An 18987-nucleotide genomic window follows, 5' to 3' on the forward strand; every position below is an offset into this window, starting at 1 on the left:
GCAAAACTACCTTGCGGCCTACCATGTGCCAAAATGAGAGTGGGGCCCAGCCAAACAGCTGCTCAACTTGCCATGCCTGCAATATCCCCTCACCTTACAGAACTCCCAGCAGTCGTGAGCAGGAAAGCCGAATGCCAAGGAAACAAACCATTCTCCTGCTTTCTCTCGCTTGGGTGTTTTTTTTTTTGAAGTAAAGAAACTTTTACCTGAGCTCAGCCATGGGTCCCGGCTATGGGCATGAGGGCTAAAACTGCAACTGCTAATTCAAATTTAGGTTCATGCCAGTCAAAGCTACTAGACTGAAGGCAGTCTACCGAGGGAGGGACCGCACGGTATCACCTCAAGAGGCAAGGGGTGCTACATAGACATATTTCTAACTTTTGTTGTTTCTTTATATACTCGCAGGCAATCCCCCGAAGGGAGATGCATGTCCACCATCTGCTGGAGACTGAGAATACTGGCAGGCTGATGTCAGGGTGGGACGATATAGCAGCAAGTCAGCTTTTGCTCCGTCTCCATGTGCTGGCAGAGGTGCATAATCCACTCATTGGGAATGACCTGCCCAAACGCTGAGGATTTACTTTCACATACCCCTAACCTCAAGTTATCTAAAATTACCACCCTATACATTAAAAAAGGGTTCCTTTTAGTAAAAGGAATATAATTAACCCAGTTGTGCTATAGGTCTCCTGGTTCTGCCAGTTCTATGTAGCTGAAGCAGTGCCTCTAGTAATATTTGAGGGGGAAGAACCATTTGAATTCTGACATTATCATGTTCTCCCTTAACCTAAGCTGTTTTCTAACGTCCACTCCCCTTTAGAAGCTTCATTGCTCTTTCTTGAACTCTCTTGCTCCCTTTACTGAGGCGACTGCACGCAGTCCTGCAGAAGGATTATCCTTTCCCCCCTCTCATACATGGCGAGGGCCTGCTGCCTTCTCAAATCACTGCTCGATTTTTACGCAGTTTTTATTTTTTTTGTTTATCATCAGACATTCTTGCATTATGTCCTCTTCTGAATCACATGATCCTGCAGCTTCCCCTTCCAGCATAAGTTGGGCTGCTGCTGTTCCCCATCTTTATGTGCAGAGGTCCGAATACTCCAGTCCTGATCATGAGAATTTTTTTTTTTTTTTGGAGGTCCTGGTCTCCACAGAGAGACATAGGATTATTGGGCGAGATTAAGTACAACTGATCATTACACAAAGAGAACTGCTGTGCACATCCAGACATGTAACTAGGAAGTATTTAACGCTGACAACATCAGAAAGCTCTGTGTAGCTTCCTGACAGAGTTCCTCCTTTCAAACAAAAAAACGACACAAAAGAATGGCCCCTCTGAGCCATCTGAACTGCCTTTGGAGAACGATTCTTATCCTTGTTCTTTGTGGTGCAGGTAAGGCATTTTCCTTTGCTGGGGGGAGTTTTTCCAAACTTTATTTGCAAAAAAAAAAAAAAAAAAAAAAAGCAAACAAGCACCAAAACCTCTAGCAAATAAATCACTGTGAAGACAAGCAAGACTGCATGGTGATATGCGTATATTCTGTAACGTTTCAATTCAGGCTTGGAACAGCACTTTTTCTGTTTAATAACTATTCTAAACTTTATTTGGATACAAAATATATTCTTTAGTATTTTTAAGACTACTAAATTATACATGAAAGATGAGCAAACAGTAGCTAAATTGAAGCTTTGATGACAGGAGCTACTGCTCACAAGTTTCAAACTTCTGCTAATTCTTATTAACCTACCAGGTAAAAAGACAGTTCCTGCTCCTTGAAGCTTAAAACCTAATTAAGACAGACAAAAGCACAACACATTTACAAGAGGTTTTGAGATAAAAGTAGCAAAGCTACGATTAGGGGGAACTAAACCAGGTGGGATTAATTCTGCCTCGTTCTGTGTTTTACCATGTGTCCAATATATGTGCACATAGTTTTTACTATAGGGTGTAGGTCCCATTAAGAACTGCCACGCTGGCTCAGAAAAAGTTCTATTCAGCCCAGCATCCTTTCCTTAAAGTAGAGCTAATTTCTGTTCCTCACTCCCAGGATAGCAATGGTTTTCTTTAGTCTTCCTGGCTAATAATGTATTATGGACTTTTCTTCCAGGAACTTGCCCAAAGCTCTTTTAAAAACGCCACAATGTTAGTTGCTTTGATCAAGTTTTCTGGCAACAGACTTTGCAATTTGATAATGTGCCGAATGAAATAAAAGCACGTTCTACAATTTGTTTTATATCAACTGGCGGTTAGTTTCATGGAGTGCCCCCTAGTTTTAGTATTATTTGAAAGAGTAAATAAGCGTCCTTTATTCACTCGTTCCACCCCACTCATTTTATAAATAGCCTCTCATCATAGGAGAGATGCTGCATCCTCTTTAAATCATTTAGGCCACCCTCGTCTGCAAATTGATGTGCCCCTTTTTAAAACAATGCGCTTTAATAGTACTAGGTTATTACTGGACAGTCAGATGACACCAAGTAATAAGTAATGACACCAAGTAATAAGTAATAAGAAAAAGTTAATACAAATATTTAAAAAAAACATTGTCTACATAGTGTCTTCTGGAAATTGCAAACACTGTATAAAGTGTGCTTTCAATTCATACCCAGGAGCAAACAGCTACAGTAGGACTCTCCCAGAAATATCCAAACTCTGTCTGCACTCCTAAACCAATCACATTCTCGGCTTTCTTCCCCTGCACGTTCGCTTTCGTTTAAGCCTCAACCTGGCATCACTATCCATGGGCCATAGCGATGAGATGGAATTAGAACCTGTCGCCATCTTTGGCACACAACGAGAAGATCCGACCGGAGTCTCCGGGGGGCGGGGCAGGCCTTTTCCCTGCTCTTTCCTCTCAGGCTGTCTAGGGTTGGCGACAACTTAACCTGCTGCAGCTCCTTCTCCTCCCCGTCCACAATCATACTATGCACCTCCTCCCTTTGCACATATAAAAATATAAAAACAATTTGTTGGTTATTTCAGATTCTTATTTATTTCTGCCTTTCAAGTTTACTTAACTGTACCAAACAAATGATGGCCCTGAAAGCAAGAGAGAGAGAGACACAAAGGAGAGGACAGACTGCTCATTAATTGAGGCTGTCAGAAGCCAATAATGCCCACGTCACTTGCACTTTTTTGTGGCACAGCGTGATACGTAACAGTGGTACACGCTCAACATGGCAGTATTTCAAGATAACGGACTTCAGACTGGAATATGCTGGCCCCGCACAGGAGTGAAAACCAGGCTTACACACAGACTTTCTAGCACTTTTTACTCTGACCCTACGAAAAATGATCTCAACCTTATCAGATCGGGTCATTTTCAACAGGGAAGGTGGCTGTAACTTCTTTCTAAGTTGGGATCTGATCGGTGAATCGGTTATCGCGCCCCCAATGCACCAACTGGCTGAATCACTGCTAGGACGCTTTCAGGCCTGGTTGGAAAGCACCATCAAGCTGGGCGGCCATTGAAAACGAATGGTGTTTTAACACCTAGTTTACGCCAAATTTGCCCCTTTGCCACAGCAAAATTACGTGCATGGTCTGCAACACAATTTTATTTCAATTAAAAATGAATTAACTGCTGCAATGAAATATAATGCAGAGCAGCTCATTAGATAATGGCAGAAAAAGACCTTACAGCCTATGCAGTCTGCGCATTCACACCAACTATTCAACACAATGCCTACCACTGCCTCCCTCAGAGATTCTCCATTTATCCCAGGCTTTCTTGGATTCAGATACTGTTCTGGTCTCCACCACCTCCACCGGGAGACCATTCCATGCATCCACCACACCCCTCTCTGTAAACAATATTTCCTCAGAGTACTCCTGAGCCAACCCCCTTTCACCCTCATCCCATGACACCCTTGCCCTACAGCCTTCTTTTCTTTGAAAGAGGACTACCTCCTCTGCAGGAAAAACTTGGAGATATTTAAATGTCTCTATCAGATCTCCCCATCCCACCTTTTCTCTAGGGTGTACATGTTTAGATCTTTTAAGTCTCTCCCCATATGCTTTAGAACAAAAGACCACTGATCATTTTAGTAGCCCACCTTCTGGACCGACTCCATTCTGTTTATATCCTTTTGAAGTTGCGTTCTGCAGAACGGTACATGGTATTCCAAATGAGGTCTCACCAGGGACCTGTACAGGAGCAATAATCACCTCTTTTCTATTGCCATTCCTCTCCCAATGCAGCCAAGCATCTGTTTTTTGCTGTCATCTTATCCACTTGTTTAGAAACCAAAAAGGTCATTAGATATGATCACCCCCACATCCTGCTCCTCTTATGTGCTTAGAAGAATTTCACCCCTTTACTGTACCTCTCCCTTGAGTTTTTACAGCCTAAATGCATAACTACCATTTTTTTTTTAACCATTTTCTGAATTTGTAGAAAACCAGCCCAAGAAAAAGGTTTGGTGCAAGAAAAGAAACTATACCCCACTGAGATCTAACCATTTTTGGGGCCAGGATGCTAGCAAAATCTTAGCAAAAGTTTGCTATGGAGCTCATTTGCATTCATAGCAAAACTTTCATGCAAGCAGGTCACTAACTCGTGGGAAATCCTGTAAGTTAGTGCATTGGTCTCAATGTTTGCTCAGCAGCAGAAAAATGTATTACTAAAACATGTCTACATCCCTTTATTCAGGCTGGGATAAGCAGAGAAAGGAGGAGAGGATCAGTAGGAGAAAAACTGGGAGACGACTTAAGATGCAACAGAAAATTTAAAAAAAATCTACTAATATAAGCGTGCATTTACTTTCCACAGGCAGCGTCACACCATCCTGCAAGGTTTCTGTGAAGCAAGATCCACTGCTCCGAGTGAATTCCACTTCGCCTACTGCTACTATATTATGCAATTTCTCAGCTATTGAGTGTCCTCCATCTTTTCAGGTTTTTTGGTTTCGCTACCTTGCTATTCAACCTGAAGGTCTTTGCGTGCCCAACTGCGATGCCTCTGGCAAGTTTATATCGAAGTTGGAGCCACAAGGCTCTTCCCTCGAGATCCGTGGCCTGCACTCAAAAGATAGCGGGCTCTACATCTGTGGCGTGGCCTTCCGAGATTCCAGCTCAACATCCAAGCGAACAGGGCAAGGAACCACTCTAGTGGTAGGAGGTGAGGCGTGGCTTTCAGATCCTCAGCCATTCAAAACAATACAGCTGAAAACTCTTAACTACATCATCTGATTTACTGGGAATTCATATCGTGTTCTAGAATAAAATAAATCTTTGTAAGGCTGTGATACCTTTTAAAGGACTAACCAAAAAAGATGATAGTACATGAGCTTTTGAGATCAAAAGTTTTCTTCTCTTCTTTCTGAAGAAACTTTGAGGTCTCAAAAGTTTAAGTACTAATTTTATTTTGTCCTTTAAAAACATTATCACTCCCTATGAAGACTTCTAGGAATTTATAGAATTAAACTTGGTAGGAAGAGAGTCATCTAATTCTAGGCTGAATTTTACATTAAATGAAACAGTTTTCATTAATCACTTTTCCCAAAAAATGGTTGACACTTCTTGGTTCCGCATACACATATCGCAAAGTGTGTCTTCTCCTCTGGTGTCTGATCTAAAAATTGTCAGCCTACAAAGCTCGGGTACTTCTTTTCACCTACTGCAGCTTTACTATAGTCTCTCTCATTTCCCTGTCGTTCCCTCCTGTAAGCTGCTCTTACCTGTGCCAGTCTCCTCCACTACTAACTCCAGACTCTCGGGACACCGGGCCTGGAATGGGCTTCCTGAGCTGCTGTGCCTTGCTCTATCTCCGGCTACGTTCAAGTCCTGCTGAAAAGAGCCACCTCTGAGATTGACCCTTAATTCAAAATTTAAAAGCAAACATGTTGTAGACACCTTTTTATTGGCCAACTTTATACTTCTGTGTCTAGTTTTGACATTTCTCTTCAATTCATCAGGTCAGAGCTGTATGAAGTTAGTCCAATAAAAAGGTATCACCACACCTACAGCTTGTTTGTTGACCTTTAATTTTACATACTCAAGTAGACTAACAGCAACCACAATTCCTTGCTCTGAAATTCAAAACCCCTGACTCTTTCCTGACTTCGGCCCTTTCACTTTAAGCATGTTTTACTGAAATATGCACGTGATTACTAAGATTATTTGTCTTGTCTGCATGCCTCAACTAGATTGTAAACTCCATAGAGCAGGGTCTACTTTGTGTATCTTTATAGTATCTTATAGGTCTAAGAGCTATAGAAATGTGTAGCAGCAGTCATTACAGAAAGCTCACAGCAGATAAATTGAAAGGAATCCATTTTTCCTCTGTATTGAAGTGACTGAGAAAAGCTCACAATATACTGCATTACAATGCATCCTTGTCTACAGCTGTCCCAGGTAGTGAGTAGGTCAAAGCACAGCATTCTGGACTGGATGCAGCAGGAAATATTCTTTCCAGCAAGTAACAAAAACAGACAAATCTTATTTTACAAGCAACAGCAGAGTTCACATGAGAAATGGCAGTAGATAAGGGAAAGTATGCTTGTAGTTAAAGCTCATGAGGAAAAATACCCATGGGCTTTGCACTAAAACGTAAGTTATGAAAATTGCCCCACACTTATAAATACTAAACTTTCTTTCATATCATTTATATTTTATATACACACAGAGCTTTGTAAAGGTCTTTACATCATTGTAAATTTTTCACATTCTGCAGTCTATAAAATAGACATCATAATGCATAAGAAGTAGGAGTTTGTTTCATTGATCTACACTTTCATCATGAAAATAAAAATGATGAGATATTCCAAAAGTACATTACGGGTAAAGGACTGAACCCAACCCCGCAAAAAAAAAAAAAGATTTCAGGGTGTCTGAACATCCCTTGCAGCACAGTCAGGGCCATCATTGTAAAACGGAAACAGTTTGGCACCACAATCTCGCTGCCATGAGCAGGAGATCACGGTGAGGCCCAGGATTACTTTAAAAGAACTACAATGGGTTAAATGTTGACCGTTCCACAAGGTTATTGCTCAAACACGGCCTCAATGGGAGGGAGGCAAGAAGGAAGCCATGTGTGAAAGCACAGGCCGATCCTGGAAGAAAACCTATTCCAGTCTGCCACAGACCTGGGAATGGGGGTGGGAATTCCCCTTTCAGCAGGACAGCAAATCCTAAGCCCAAAGCAAAAGTGACAATGGAATGGGCTCGGTCAAAGCCCAGACAAATCTGGGGCAAGACTTGAAGACTGCAGGCCACAACCATCGTGAATGAGCTTGAGCTATTCTCCCCAGAGTAGGCAAACACTGCACCCATCACTCTGCAAAGTTAGTAGATGCCTCATGGCAAAAGGGGCTTCCACCACTGGGTGTGAAGACTTATGCAAGTATTGCTATTTTTTGGAATTGTTCTTTCAAGAAGAAAGTGTAGAGAGTATGTTGTGTAAATCACAAACGAATGTCTGCTTTAATGCATTTTTTAAGACAGGAGAATGTGAAAAATGTACAAAGGTGTGAGTGTACATAATACAAATGTTTCAGAAATCATGTCTCAGTGTCTGATGAATCTGTCATCTGTGATTTTTGGGGACAGATGATAAAATCAAACAATTTAATCAAGAAACGTGTAGAATTCATAAAATTAAAAGATATCCATACCACATTGGCTGAAAGTAGGGCCTGAAATGATTGGTTGGCCTGAACTAGGATGTTTCCCTTTACAACTCATCATACACAAAAAACTGATCACAGCAAAGGAGCGAGAGCAACAAGCAATGAAGAGACGCACGACCTGTTATGTAAGATGTCCCATACCTTATCCTACCATTCAAACCCACAACTAACAATCAAGTGTCACGTTACCCTGATCACCCAAATATCTCAAGCCACCCACTTACAATAAGGCTCCCAAACCTTGTGTGACCCCTTGAGGGATTTATGCCTAATCGTCAATTTCCCCAGAATAAACACCCTATCCAGTCTCATCTTGATGGCAGAGAGAGTCGGGATATCAGCCTCCTTCCATTTAATGGCCAGTTCACATTTTGCAGCCAACACCAATTGAGTGAAAAGCTTGAGCTCAGTATCAGAAAGGTTCCCATCATTAATCCCTAAAAGGAACAATTTTGGATCTCTGTTCACCCCAGTGCCTGTCAAAGTAAAAAAAAAAAAAAAAAAAGTGAGCAACCGCATCCCTCATGTTCATTGCCACCATAAGATTCCCCCTCCCGCCCCAACGTGGAAGTAGGACCCAGTAACTTCACAATCTCTCCAACAGTGAGCATCGAACTTGGGGTACATCCAATGCAATTTCTCGGGGGGGGGGGGGGGGGGGGGGGCGGCAAGTGCCATTGGTAGAATACTGTATAACTGGCCTCCATGATTTTGGTAGAAACTGAGCATTTTTTGATAGCTAAAATGCATAGATCCCAGACGTCTTCCCCCTTGTTTCCTCCCAAATCCTTCTTCCCAGGCTCTATTATGACCCGGCCGTGTTTTAAGGTTCCATTCAGATATCTAAACTGTCTGCCTAATCACAAAAACCTTCCAACAAAGTTTTCCCCTTTCTGACAAAACCTGCTTTTGATATATGAAATGAAATAATTACAGCATAATACTTATCCTCCTCTCTCAGCAAATAATCTTTCAAGATATCCCAAGGTAACATATTCTGACACCGCCCCCCCAGACCTGTTCCAACTTAGTGATGCCCTGCTCCCTCCAGCACCGAAGGACCCCCAATGATTCACCTGGAGCGAAATCCTTCCACAACAGAAAAGGAGGATCTGTATAAGAAATTCCGATCCCCCATCAATGCCCTCCTCCACTGCAACCATACATCCAAAGGGACCCGAGAACCGGGCGACAACCCAACTGTATTCAACTTCTCCACCTGGCAAATTGTGGAACCCTGCCCAATCCCGCTCAAACCGAACCCAAGATTTCACATTTCGTACCCTATGCTAATTTATAAGAGCTCTCAAATGAGAAGCCGCATAGTACCAAACCTTCCCTAGCTACTCTCAGTGGGCGTCTTCTCCAAATGAAACTGAAAATCTTCTGCCACTGCTTCGAGATCCGTGACCGTACTCTAATCGGGAGAGTCTGGAAAAAATAGCATAGCCTGGGCAAAACATTTGTTTTCACCGTAGAAATCTGCCCCAACCAGAAAGGTTTAAACACTCCCATTTACCTAACTCGCCAAGCCACTTATTAATCAGCACACCACAGTTTAAGGCAAACAACTGGTCCGCAGCAGGTCCTAAATGCACACCCATCCCTTGGCAATTTTAAATGGCAGCAAGGATCTCAACCTAACTAGCCCTTTATTAGAGACTGCGATATTTAAGATCTCATTCACTTTGAAGCCAGATGTGGCATTTCACCCAACAACCTCTGCAAGGAAAGCTCCGGATCAGTTAGAGTTAATGGATCATCCACAAAGAGTTTAGGAACGTTTGTAAGTGTGACCCCCTGTTACTCCTCTCATCTCCTCCACTCTATGAACCCGCTCTGCAAAAGGCTCCAGTGGTAAAGCAAATAATAATGGGGGATAAAGAGCACCCTAGCCTGGTTCCCCTCCGAAGCTTGAAGGGATCAGCATAACCACCACTTATTTTTTACACAGGCACGAGGACCCGCATAACGTTTACAAATCCAAGTGGTAAAAGGAGCCCCGATCCACATCCTCTCTAGAGCCTGCAAAAGAAACGCTCAATGGACCCGACCAAAAGCTCTCTTGGCATCAACTGCCAGAATGCGCTGCTGTTTGACTCAGCTCAGATTAAAACCCTCTCCTTACATTGTCCGAGGCCAGTCTCCCAGGTACAAACCTGGACTGGTCTCCATGTATCAACCTCTGAGCCACTAATCCCAATACCTTTGCAAGAAGCTTCAGGTAGATAATTTATCAAAGAAATTGGGCGATAAGATCTGCAGAGTGGCTTCCCTCCCTTCTTTAGCCAAAATAGTTATCCCTGCTGTATTAGCAGCAACCGACAGTCCTCCCCCCGCCCCCTGCTAGGGAATTAAAACATAACCACGAGGGGGGGCCCACCAAAACCGATTGAAATGTCTTGTAAAAATTAGCTGTGAACCCGATCCTCATGCCGGGTCTCAGCCTCCTCCACTCTATGCCTCAACTCAGTCTTCAATTCAGCGATGGTACTCAATTTCTCACTTCAGTGAGAGCATAAATCGTCTCTCGGCTCAGCAAACCATTGCTGAAACTCCAAATCGAGGAGGAGATCCCCTCCCCCGCGACTCCTTCCACCGGCCTGACTGATTCTCCAGGCACCGGACACGCCGGAAGACGCGCCACGCTGCAGGCCCTCTGTTCCGGCAGCCGCAGCTCCCGCGTGGGAAAACTGCTGCAAATCCGGCTCTTTCTTTAGTGTAGCCATCGCACAGAACGGGGCGGGGGGAGCTCCCACCCGATGTCAACGGCGAACCGCTCGGGGAAAAATCGATGTACAGGGACGCGGCAGATTAGGTTGGGAACCCAGAAATCAAGCCGCCATTGCAAACGATGACATCGCTTCCCCCGGGCCTGAATTCTAAAAATGCTGTAAAGGCACCTCGCTCATTTGGAAAGACAGGCTGAAAATCCAAATTTTGTTAGCATCAGTACAACTCCTTTTGGGGAAAACAGAACAAGATGAAGTTTACAGAACTAAACATTAGCAGAATTCCACATGATCTCACACAGGAAACAAAAGTCCCTCACCAAATACAGAATAAAGTGACCACAAATTATAAACAGAAATATACAGACAAAAACTGAACTTTTGTCCACTCCAGCCTCACCCATTTCCCCTCTTATTCCCTGCAGGGAGAAGGGGAGGAGCTGGATTAGGGAGCAGAGCAGCTCTTCCTTGCTCTGCTCTGCCCTTTGTCTGCTCCAGAGAAGGAAATGGAGGGCTGGTTCTCTTGTTGCCTGAGATTTGGGGCACTGTCTAGAAGTGGGACTCATGTACAGGGAAGCGCCTAGTGCAGCTCTCAAAACCGCTGTGCTCTTGTCTATGCCAGAGTCTGCCTAATGGAAGGGCCAGCTTTGGGGAGGGGAGAGAAAGCTTTGAGAAGACCCAGGCAGTGAGAGTAAGAGGGGGAGAACCAGGTATTTGTTTTGGTCTGGCAAGCAAACATTTTACAATAGATGCTGCAGGGCTTTGATACTTTGCTGAATAGTGTTGCTGACCCTATTCTAGTCGATTCAATGCTTTATTTTCTTATTCCTAGTTACTAAAGAACAAATGTAATTGTGTCCATCCTCTCTGTAATCTCACCCATTCTTCTTTGTATTCTGAAGAACCTCAAGCCTACCTCGGTACAGAAAACATCCTTCTGATTGTGCTCACCCTGCTGCTGTTTGTGTACTGCACTGCTACACTTTCAGTTTTTTTATACCTTTACCGGGTGAGTTTCATGTTTTTTTTTTACTCATAGTAGGACATGCTCAGGATTTAACAAAAAAAAAAAAATACTCATCGTGCGCTATGAATTATCAAACATGGTTTACATAGATAGGCCAAACAGAAAACTCTACATTTTGCAAGTGTGTAAAATTTAAAATTATTTTTCAGTTCTATCTGGTGTGCTTGACAAGGGCTACTTTGCATTTATTCCTGATCACTTCTCTCAAGTGGTAAAAGCAGCAACTTAGCTGCAATAAAACCTGCTTTAGATGGATACCAATGAATTTGTTTAACCCAGAGGGCCCCACTGTCACCTTCTCTGCCCTGCATGATTTCTGTTCAGAGGATGAGAGGGAACAATTCTGCCACTACCGTGGGCTCACAGTGACGCGAGACATTGCGCACATCAGCAAGGACATCAATATTTAACAGAGTAACTGATCTAAATGTCAGGTATGCAGGAGACAAAAATCCAATATACAATTCTGAGAATGGCTGCAATTTAATTCTCAGTGCATTGACATTTTAAGCACATGACTGCAACTGCAGTAGATATAGCAGTTCTCCGGGGTGGAGGGAGACTAGACAGGTATCAGCAGCCTGCTGGAAGTCTGATTTCTATCCCCCTCCCCACGTGCTTATCTACCGACAGAAGGAAAACCAGCTAAGCATGAAAATCCAAAGCCTGTTTGTATTCTTAAGCCCGGCTTATTTTCATGCTCAGATTTAGCAACGCAGACCTGTTTTATAGGAAGCATTTGGCTTAAGTCTAAACCTGCAACAACTAGCGATGGGCCAATGTGATGAGGGGGGGACTGAAGTGTTTCTCACCTAACCAGTCTGCTTTTCAGAATCCCCACAATGAAGATGCACGAGAGAGGTTTGCACAAACTGGGTCTCCAATGGTTGCTATAGGTGTGCCTCCAGGATTGGGTTGGGATCCATTGTTCATTTTAGCATAAAGAAAGGATCTTCTGGGCCAGCCAGATGACTCTGTGGCAGTACTATGAATGCCTGGGTTTGATTGCCAAATCCAGCTGCGTCTCCTCAGGGCCAGCTGGAAAGCAGGATATGAAGCTCTTGTGTTGGTAGGGTTAGAAGGGGGAAGGTAGAGGACCAAATAATGGGAGAAAAGGTCCAGGCAGTTGCAAAATATAGGTTTCTGGTAGCACAGCCCAGTAGAAGCTGCTCACCCAGATCAGGAGATGGGGAGAGAGAGAGAGAGAGCGCGAGATCTGTCTCTATATACACATATATACATATACCAGCTGGGGTTTTCTGGGATAGTCTACAGATTCCAGGGCAAGGCACCCATATTATAGAGCATAGCTAAACTGAATGCAGAAGAGAAAAATTGATTTAAAAATAAAAGCTGCCTAGAGAAGATCTCTGCCGTAAAAGCCATCTGCAAATGAGTTTCCATTTTAGATCTAAGAAAAAGCCAAAACTGCAGTTAAACAGGGTACATAGCGACACTCTCAGCAACAATTAACTTAAAAATAAAAAGTTTGCTCAGAATTACAAAGATTTGTTTTAGTATCAGATTTTCAGATCTTTTAGTTCAGTTTTACTAAACACAAGAACATTAATTTTTATTTTCCTTTATAATGCCATTAGATGTACTGTAATAATGACTAAGCAATTTGGATTTGTGATTTAAAAAATTTTGTATTTCCTCTAGTCAAAATCCAAGGAATTAAAACACCGAGAAGGAAGACAAACACCCGAGGAGCCCGAGGTACACCCAAGACTTAGTAAATGACAGCAGATGAAGACCAATGGACTCATCCACCGCTGGGTCTCTAGCACTTTGGGAACATAAGCATTTCATTTACAGGAGTTAGACCCCAGCCCCCTGGCTCTGGATATTTTTACCCAACTTCTCAACCCTGTTCCTCCCATTGCCCCCAACATGTCTGAATTCTGTTGCAGCACAGGCCTCAGTCAACACTGCTTGTAAGCTCTTCCTTACCAGTCTCATTCTATATCAAATATATACATTGCTTAGTCTGATAGCAATATACGCCATTCGAAGGTAGCAAGGGTTTTCTCCCCAATGCTGCTCTAGTGAGGCCCCTGCTAGGCCTGGCAGAGCACTGCTCTGGCACGTGCCCCCACTGTTAGGAGGCCAGAGTGTCACCATCCAGGGAATGGAGTTTCTGCTCTATGCTAATCCCCAAATTGGAGGTAAATAACACAAAAATAAAAAAAAAAGTTATCTCCTCTAGTGTAACGCTATAAAAATACAGCAATACAATACTGCCGACTACGAAATCACCTCAGACAGCTGCTTTAACAAGTTCAAAGTGCAGCCCCCATGGCATGCCAGGCGGGGAAACCTGGGGTCAGTTACCAGGTCAGGCCCTCTGCTCTCTGGGTTGTCCGGGGTTGGGGGATACTGCAAAGGCAGCGTTCACAGCCCCTGAGGGGAAGGGGAGTCCCACTCATTGTGCAATAGCAATACCCAGTGGCCGGGTTTAGAGCTGCTGACTGCAAGGCTCCTCCCTGGCTGAGGGCCTGTCAGCTCCAATGACCGGGCTGGGCAAGTTAGGAGGGGGAAATCCCCAGTAATTGTGAATGAAGGCTCACGGTGCTGCATCCCGGCTGAGCTGGAGAGCCGAAGGAGCAGGAACTGCAGAGCCCAAAGTTAAACAAAAAAATTAAAAAGGTCAATATAATTTTTCTTGGAAATGTGCTGAACAAAACCGTCATTTTTTCCCCTCTCAGAAAAACAGAAGAGGACGTACCATTTTTCGAGCCATTGCACAGGAATTATACATTCGAAGACATGACCATATACGTCACCAGTCCGTAAGTGCAACAATTCATTCTGCCACTTACATAAATTACACATTTAATCCAAAGTGCATGATAACTAAACACACAAGAAATATGCAGCTACCTCTAGGGTAGAATTTCCATTATATATTTTGGGGTTCAGTTTGCATGGGCGCCTTCCAAAAAGGAGAGAAGGAACTATTGAGAATTGGATTAAACTAGAACAGATAGATAAAAGTAAACTATGCTCAAGGTCAGAAAAAAGTCAATGGGCGAGTGTATTTCACATTTTGAACTGCTCGCCACTTGTGTATTGCAAAGGAGGGGTGCCACAGGGGCCATGGTCCCCCGTCCCCCCCCAAAAGATTCGGGCCACCACTGGCAATGATTGCTCCCTCCTCCCCTAAATATCCATTAGGCTCCCTATTTACCAAGCATATCTAGAAGCTGAAAAATGCAAGTGAGACCTCCTCTGGCTAGAGTGCTGCAGGATAGTACGTGAGACCGAGACCTCCTCTGGCTAGAGTGCTGCAGGAGAGTGCGAGCGAGTGAGACCTCCTCTGGCTAGAGTGCTGCAGGAGCGTACGTGAGACAAGAGACCTCCTCTGGCTAGAGTGCTGCAAGAGAGTACGTGAGACTGAGACCTCCTCTGGCTAGAGTGCTGCAGGAGAGTACGTGAGACAAGAGACCTCCTCTGGCTAGAGTGCAGAGATTGAGACCTCTGGCTAGAGTGCCGTGCTTGCTAATCCTGCTTCCTCCCTCTCTCCTGAGAACAGGCTCGGCTGGTTTACACTCTCTCACCTGGATAATCTGACATCTTAGAAAAGCTCTCTCTGCTGGAAAAACAAATCACAACCAGCAAAAAAAATCAAAAGCAGGAGCTGCAGCTTTATTTTCACCCTGTGACAGGCTGATGTCAGCAGAAGAACAGAAGACAAGGCGAGGGTTATGCTTTGTCATAAGTAATTTTTTTTTTTTTTTTTGCTGCTGTGCAGCTAGGAGTCAGGGGAAGTTCGCTGCCCCGAAAGTCAGGCCTCTGTGTGAGCTGATCTCAGGGAAGGGCAGTGCTGTTGGCCATTGACAGAGCAAGTAGAGTCAGTGGGTGCCTGAGGAGGGAGCATAAAGGTGGCTGCTGCAGGCTGGCAACAAGGGCAGGAGCTTTGCATGATGATGCTGTAGTGCCCTTAACCATGCATCACCCCACGCGTATTATAAAATATGATACCCGTGCACACATGCGCACCTGATTTTAATAACAGTGCACACATGTGCAGATGGGTCACGACTCGCACACGCAGGGAGGAATTTTTATTTAAAGTACGTGCAGCGATGCGATCGGGCCTCTGCCTGGTTCCCTCCCAGTCCACTCCAATTAAGGAGCTTTCCTATTCCGCTACCTACTCTTCCCTCCCTTTTCCCCCTCTCCGACCCCTAAAACTACCCTGCCTACCCTCATTTTTCTTGTTTAGGAACTTACCCGCTCCTCCGAGCAGGAGTAAGTTCCATGTGCCCCTCCCCGGGTCAGGGTCTAATGGCTGCTGTCCTGGCCGGCTCCCGCCTCTTTTCACAACCTCGGCACGTCCAGCGAACCGGGAGATGCGCGTTTGGCCCGGGCCACGCGTGTATCTCCCCCCCCCCCCCCCGTTTTGGCGCACCCAGGTTTTTGAAAATTTGGCTTCAGTGAGCACACGGAGCGTGTGCCAGTACCCGAGAGTATGTCAGAAAGCGTGCGTGACAGAACGAGAGTATGCGTGTGTCGCTGAGACAGCAGGAGTGTGAGGCTCGCCAGCTATGCTGGTGCCACCGAGCCACATGGTTTTACCCAATCTAGAGACATTTCACAGTGGAAAAAGTGTGACTTTCTTCAAGTAGCAGAGGCGTTTCTCTCACCATACACAGTACAGGAAGTCACTGAATGCTGACACTTCTATTAGCAATGCTGTTTTTCTCAGGGGCAGGTCATGCCTGCCCATAGGCAGGAAGACGACCCTAGCAGTTTTCTAGCATCAAGTATTTTATTGGTAGGTCTGGGAATTAATTTTAAGCTATGATTTATGCAAAGAATGTATGCAAGAAAGAAAGACATTAATTGTAAACAAATAAACTGGGCCGAGCTTGGTTGCCCCCCCACCAAAAAAAGGCGTTCCACTGCCCCTGCCAGTAATCAAATCAAAATTTCCTCAATATATGGCAGATTACAAAAAAAAAACAAAACAAACTGATCAAATTCAAGCTCGCTGCTAGTTAAGCAAATTCAATAGCGTACTCCAATGTAATATTCTCAAGAGTGGATAGGTGCACTCCAAGGAGTATACAATTTCTAAAATGTGAGTATGCTGAGGCTGTTGTGTGTCTGTGGGGGTCTTTGTGCGCGAGAGTGTGCGTGTGTGTGTGTGAAACAGAGGCCTTCTGTGTGTATTTGAGAGCCTTGAATGCATGCATGTGTCCGAGAGGAGGTGCAGGCAGTGTGTGTTTGAGAAATGGAGCACATAGGTGCGGTGTGTGTATGTCCCCTGGGCAACTTCCGCTCATCTTTTTTTCCCCCAACTCAGGTGCGTAACAGTCTGTTGCTGGCCAATTTACGTGCGCAGGTTCCGGTGCATTGGAACAATTGGCACTTACGTGGACTAAAAGGCAGGAACAGACACCACCTTGCAGAATCCAGTACAGTCCAATACACGCAGTTATTTCTCCCGGGCTCACAGAGCTTAGGCTCACAATTTTATGCTCAGAAGTTGAAAAAGCCCAAGGATGACAGACAGCATTGACGGAAGCTATTCTCCAACACTTCCTGTACAGAACGCCTAAAAATGGAGGCATTTTAAAAGAAAAACTTGCTTTATAGAGACAATGCCACATGCCAAATTTTTAAAAGGAAATATTTAGGGGGAAAAAAACCCCTCCATACTTTATTTGCAAATTATTTGTAGTTGCCTATTACCTGCACTGAGGCGGCTTTTATCATCATCAACGTAACACTTTACCTCTCCCTAGCAAAGCAGCAATGAATTCTCTCTCTAACAAGCAGAGGGGAATGTGGTTTAAAATTGGCAAAATCTCTTAACAAGGCTTTCTGAACAAAATTATTCCCAGAACGTGTACAATTGTTGCTGAAAATGAATATTTTATTACTTTACAAAGACATTTGGCTTATTAATATTATACTGTTGTCCTTATTGTCTGACCTGGTGTATAAGAGGATGGTCTAAGTCCAGCGATGGCGAACTCCGGTCTTCAAGTGCCACAAACAGGCCAGGTTTTCAGGATAGCCACACTGAATATGCATGAGAAAGATTTGCATACATTGGAGGCTGTGCATACAAATCTCTCATATACATATTCAGTGTGGCTATACTGAAAACCTGGCCTGTTTGTGACACCTGAGGACCAGAGTTTGCCATCGCTATCCTAGTCTATTGAAAAACACTGGATTTTCAGCATTTTACAATGCCAAGCTCGCTGGCATTGCTCTACCTAATTTTCCAGCTTTGCCCAACTGCAGCAGAAAGACTGGAGAGACTAAAATGAATAGAATAAAAGCCACTGGCTGAATATAAACAGACTAGGACCAAGGTGGCTTTCTGCAGCTGAGAACGGTTAGATGAACCAGATGAACCGAATGATCAAATCTGAGGAGAGAGAGCGAGAGATGACCTTTAGAAGCAAGGCTTTTGTCCCTTAGTAAGAGAAAGAAAAACTGAATTACCAACATTGTAAGGGCTACTTTGCTAGCCTGAAGACGTCAAAACCTCATTACTTTAAAGGAAGAACAGTTATTTAAAACCAAACATTTCCCTTTTGTGGTTTAACATTAATGCAGTGTTTTTCAGATTATCTAACTGTGTGTTTTGGGTTTTTTTTGGCAGGGTAATCCAATAGTAGATGACAACATTTATCAAAACAGCTGAGCAGCAGCTGCTGAAGTCAGAACCATCCCTCCTACTTCCTGCCATTTCAAATAAGCCCAAAAACTTTCTTCTGCACAAGAGGGGGACAGTCAGCCAAAATGTCACACATAGGAAAAGCCTGCGGTCTGAAACCACAAGCTGGTGATGCTAAGTGATCGGTGTTTTACAAAATATTCTTGGAAAAAACAAATTAAAAATCATTGGGAATGATACAGCTTGAATCTACTAAAGAGATTCAGTACAGCAGGGGGAAAAAAATATCCGAATTTACGAGGACTTTTCATGTTGGAGACAATAACCTTTACAATCTGGTGCCATTGCTACTGTACATTTTTTGAACAGTTAATTTCTTAAACTATTTATGTAATAATGTACATCTGAACACAAGACTTTCTTTAAAACAAAAAAAAAACAAAAAAAAACTACACATGCTTCATAAATCCATGAATGACTATGTTGCAACTCAGAGGCTACAGAAAGAAAATTATTTCATGAACTAATCGTATGACATTTTTGTTCACTTTTGCACAGTAATCTTTTTATAGCTTCATTCAGGAGGGGGGAAAAAATAAAAAGTTATTGTAATTGCTAGTGCCAGGGTTTAAACTTTCATTTCAGACTGGTGAATTCTAGGCTGGAGGGCTTCTCAGATACATAGCACTAACTCAAAGTTCTGTAGAACTGGAGGAGGAAACCCATTTAGCGTTCTGTCTCCAGTCTACTCTGAGGTGTGCATCGGCAGCAGAACGGTGCTTCGATTCCTGGCTAATATCCCAATCCCTTCCCTAAACGCAAGGCAGGGAAACCTAGGGGAAGAGAGCTGGCGTTCATCTGCCCATTCCCAGGAGCGTATCCCGGTTAACGCAGCGCAGGGCACTGCAGAGAGGGAGAGAAACCCATGTGCCGTGACGTCACAAACAGCATTACGGTGA

The 18987-nt window shown here is 43.9% G+C and overlaps 2 protein-coding genes across 2 annotated transcripts in view; one reads left to right on the top strand and one right to left on the bottom strand.

Moving 5' to 3' along the window:
* Positions 1-18987, bottom strand: part of METTL9 (methyltransferase like 9) — a 43661-nt gene that overhangs the window by 4695 nt on the left and 19979 nt on the right. The gene's annotated exons all lie outside the window — the stretch shown is intronic.
* On the top strand, positions 1160-18646 carry IGSF6 (immunoglobulin superfamily member 6). Its single transcript, XM_029577699.1, has 6 exons — positions 1160-1393; positions 4773-5120; positions 11264-11370; positions 13051-13107; positions 14097-14180; positions 18014-18646. Exons 1-6 carry the CDS (start codon positions 1327-1329, stop codon positions 18053-18055), a joined length of 705 nt encoding a protein of 234 aa, XP_029433559.1. The 5' UTR covers positions 1160-1326; the 3' UTR covers positions 18056-18646.

This window comes from Rhinatrema bivittatum, chromosome 14, assembly GCF_901001135.1.
Source record: "Rhinatrema bivittatum chromosome 14, aRhiBiv1.1, whole genome shotgun sequence".
Classification (NCBI taxonomy): domain Eukaryota; kingdom Metazoa; phylum Chordata; class Amphibia; order Gymnophiona; family Rhinatrematidae; genus Rhinatrema; species Rhinatrema bivittatum.

Bases quoted from the DNA above. Each gene is read 5' to 3' on its own strand.
- IGSF6 (XM_029577699.1), top strand. From the start codon at position 1,327: ATGGCCCCTCTGAGCCATCTGAACTGCCTTTGGAGAACGATTCTTATC. The intron at 11,371-13,050 runs GTGAGTTTCATG...TATTTCCTCTAG, and splicing joins TTTTTTTATACCTTTACCGG to TCAAAATCCAAGGAATTAAA. The intron at 14,181-18,013 runs GTAAGTGCAACA...TTTTTTTGGCAG, and splicing joins ACCATATACGTCACCAGTCC to GGTAATCCAATAGTAGATGA.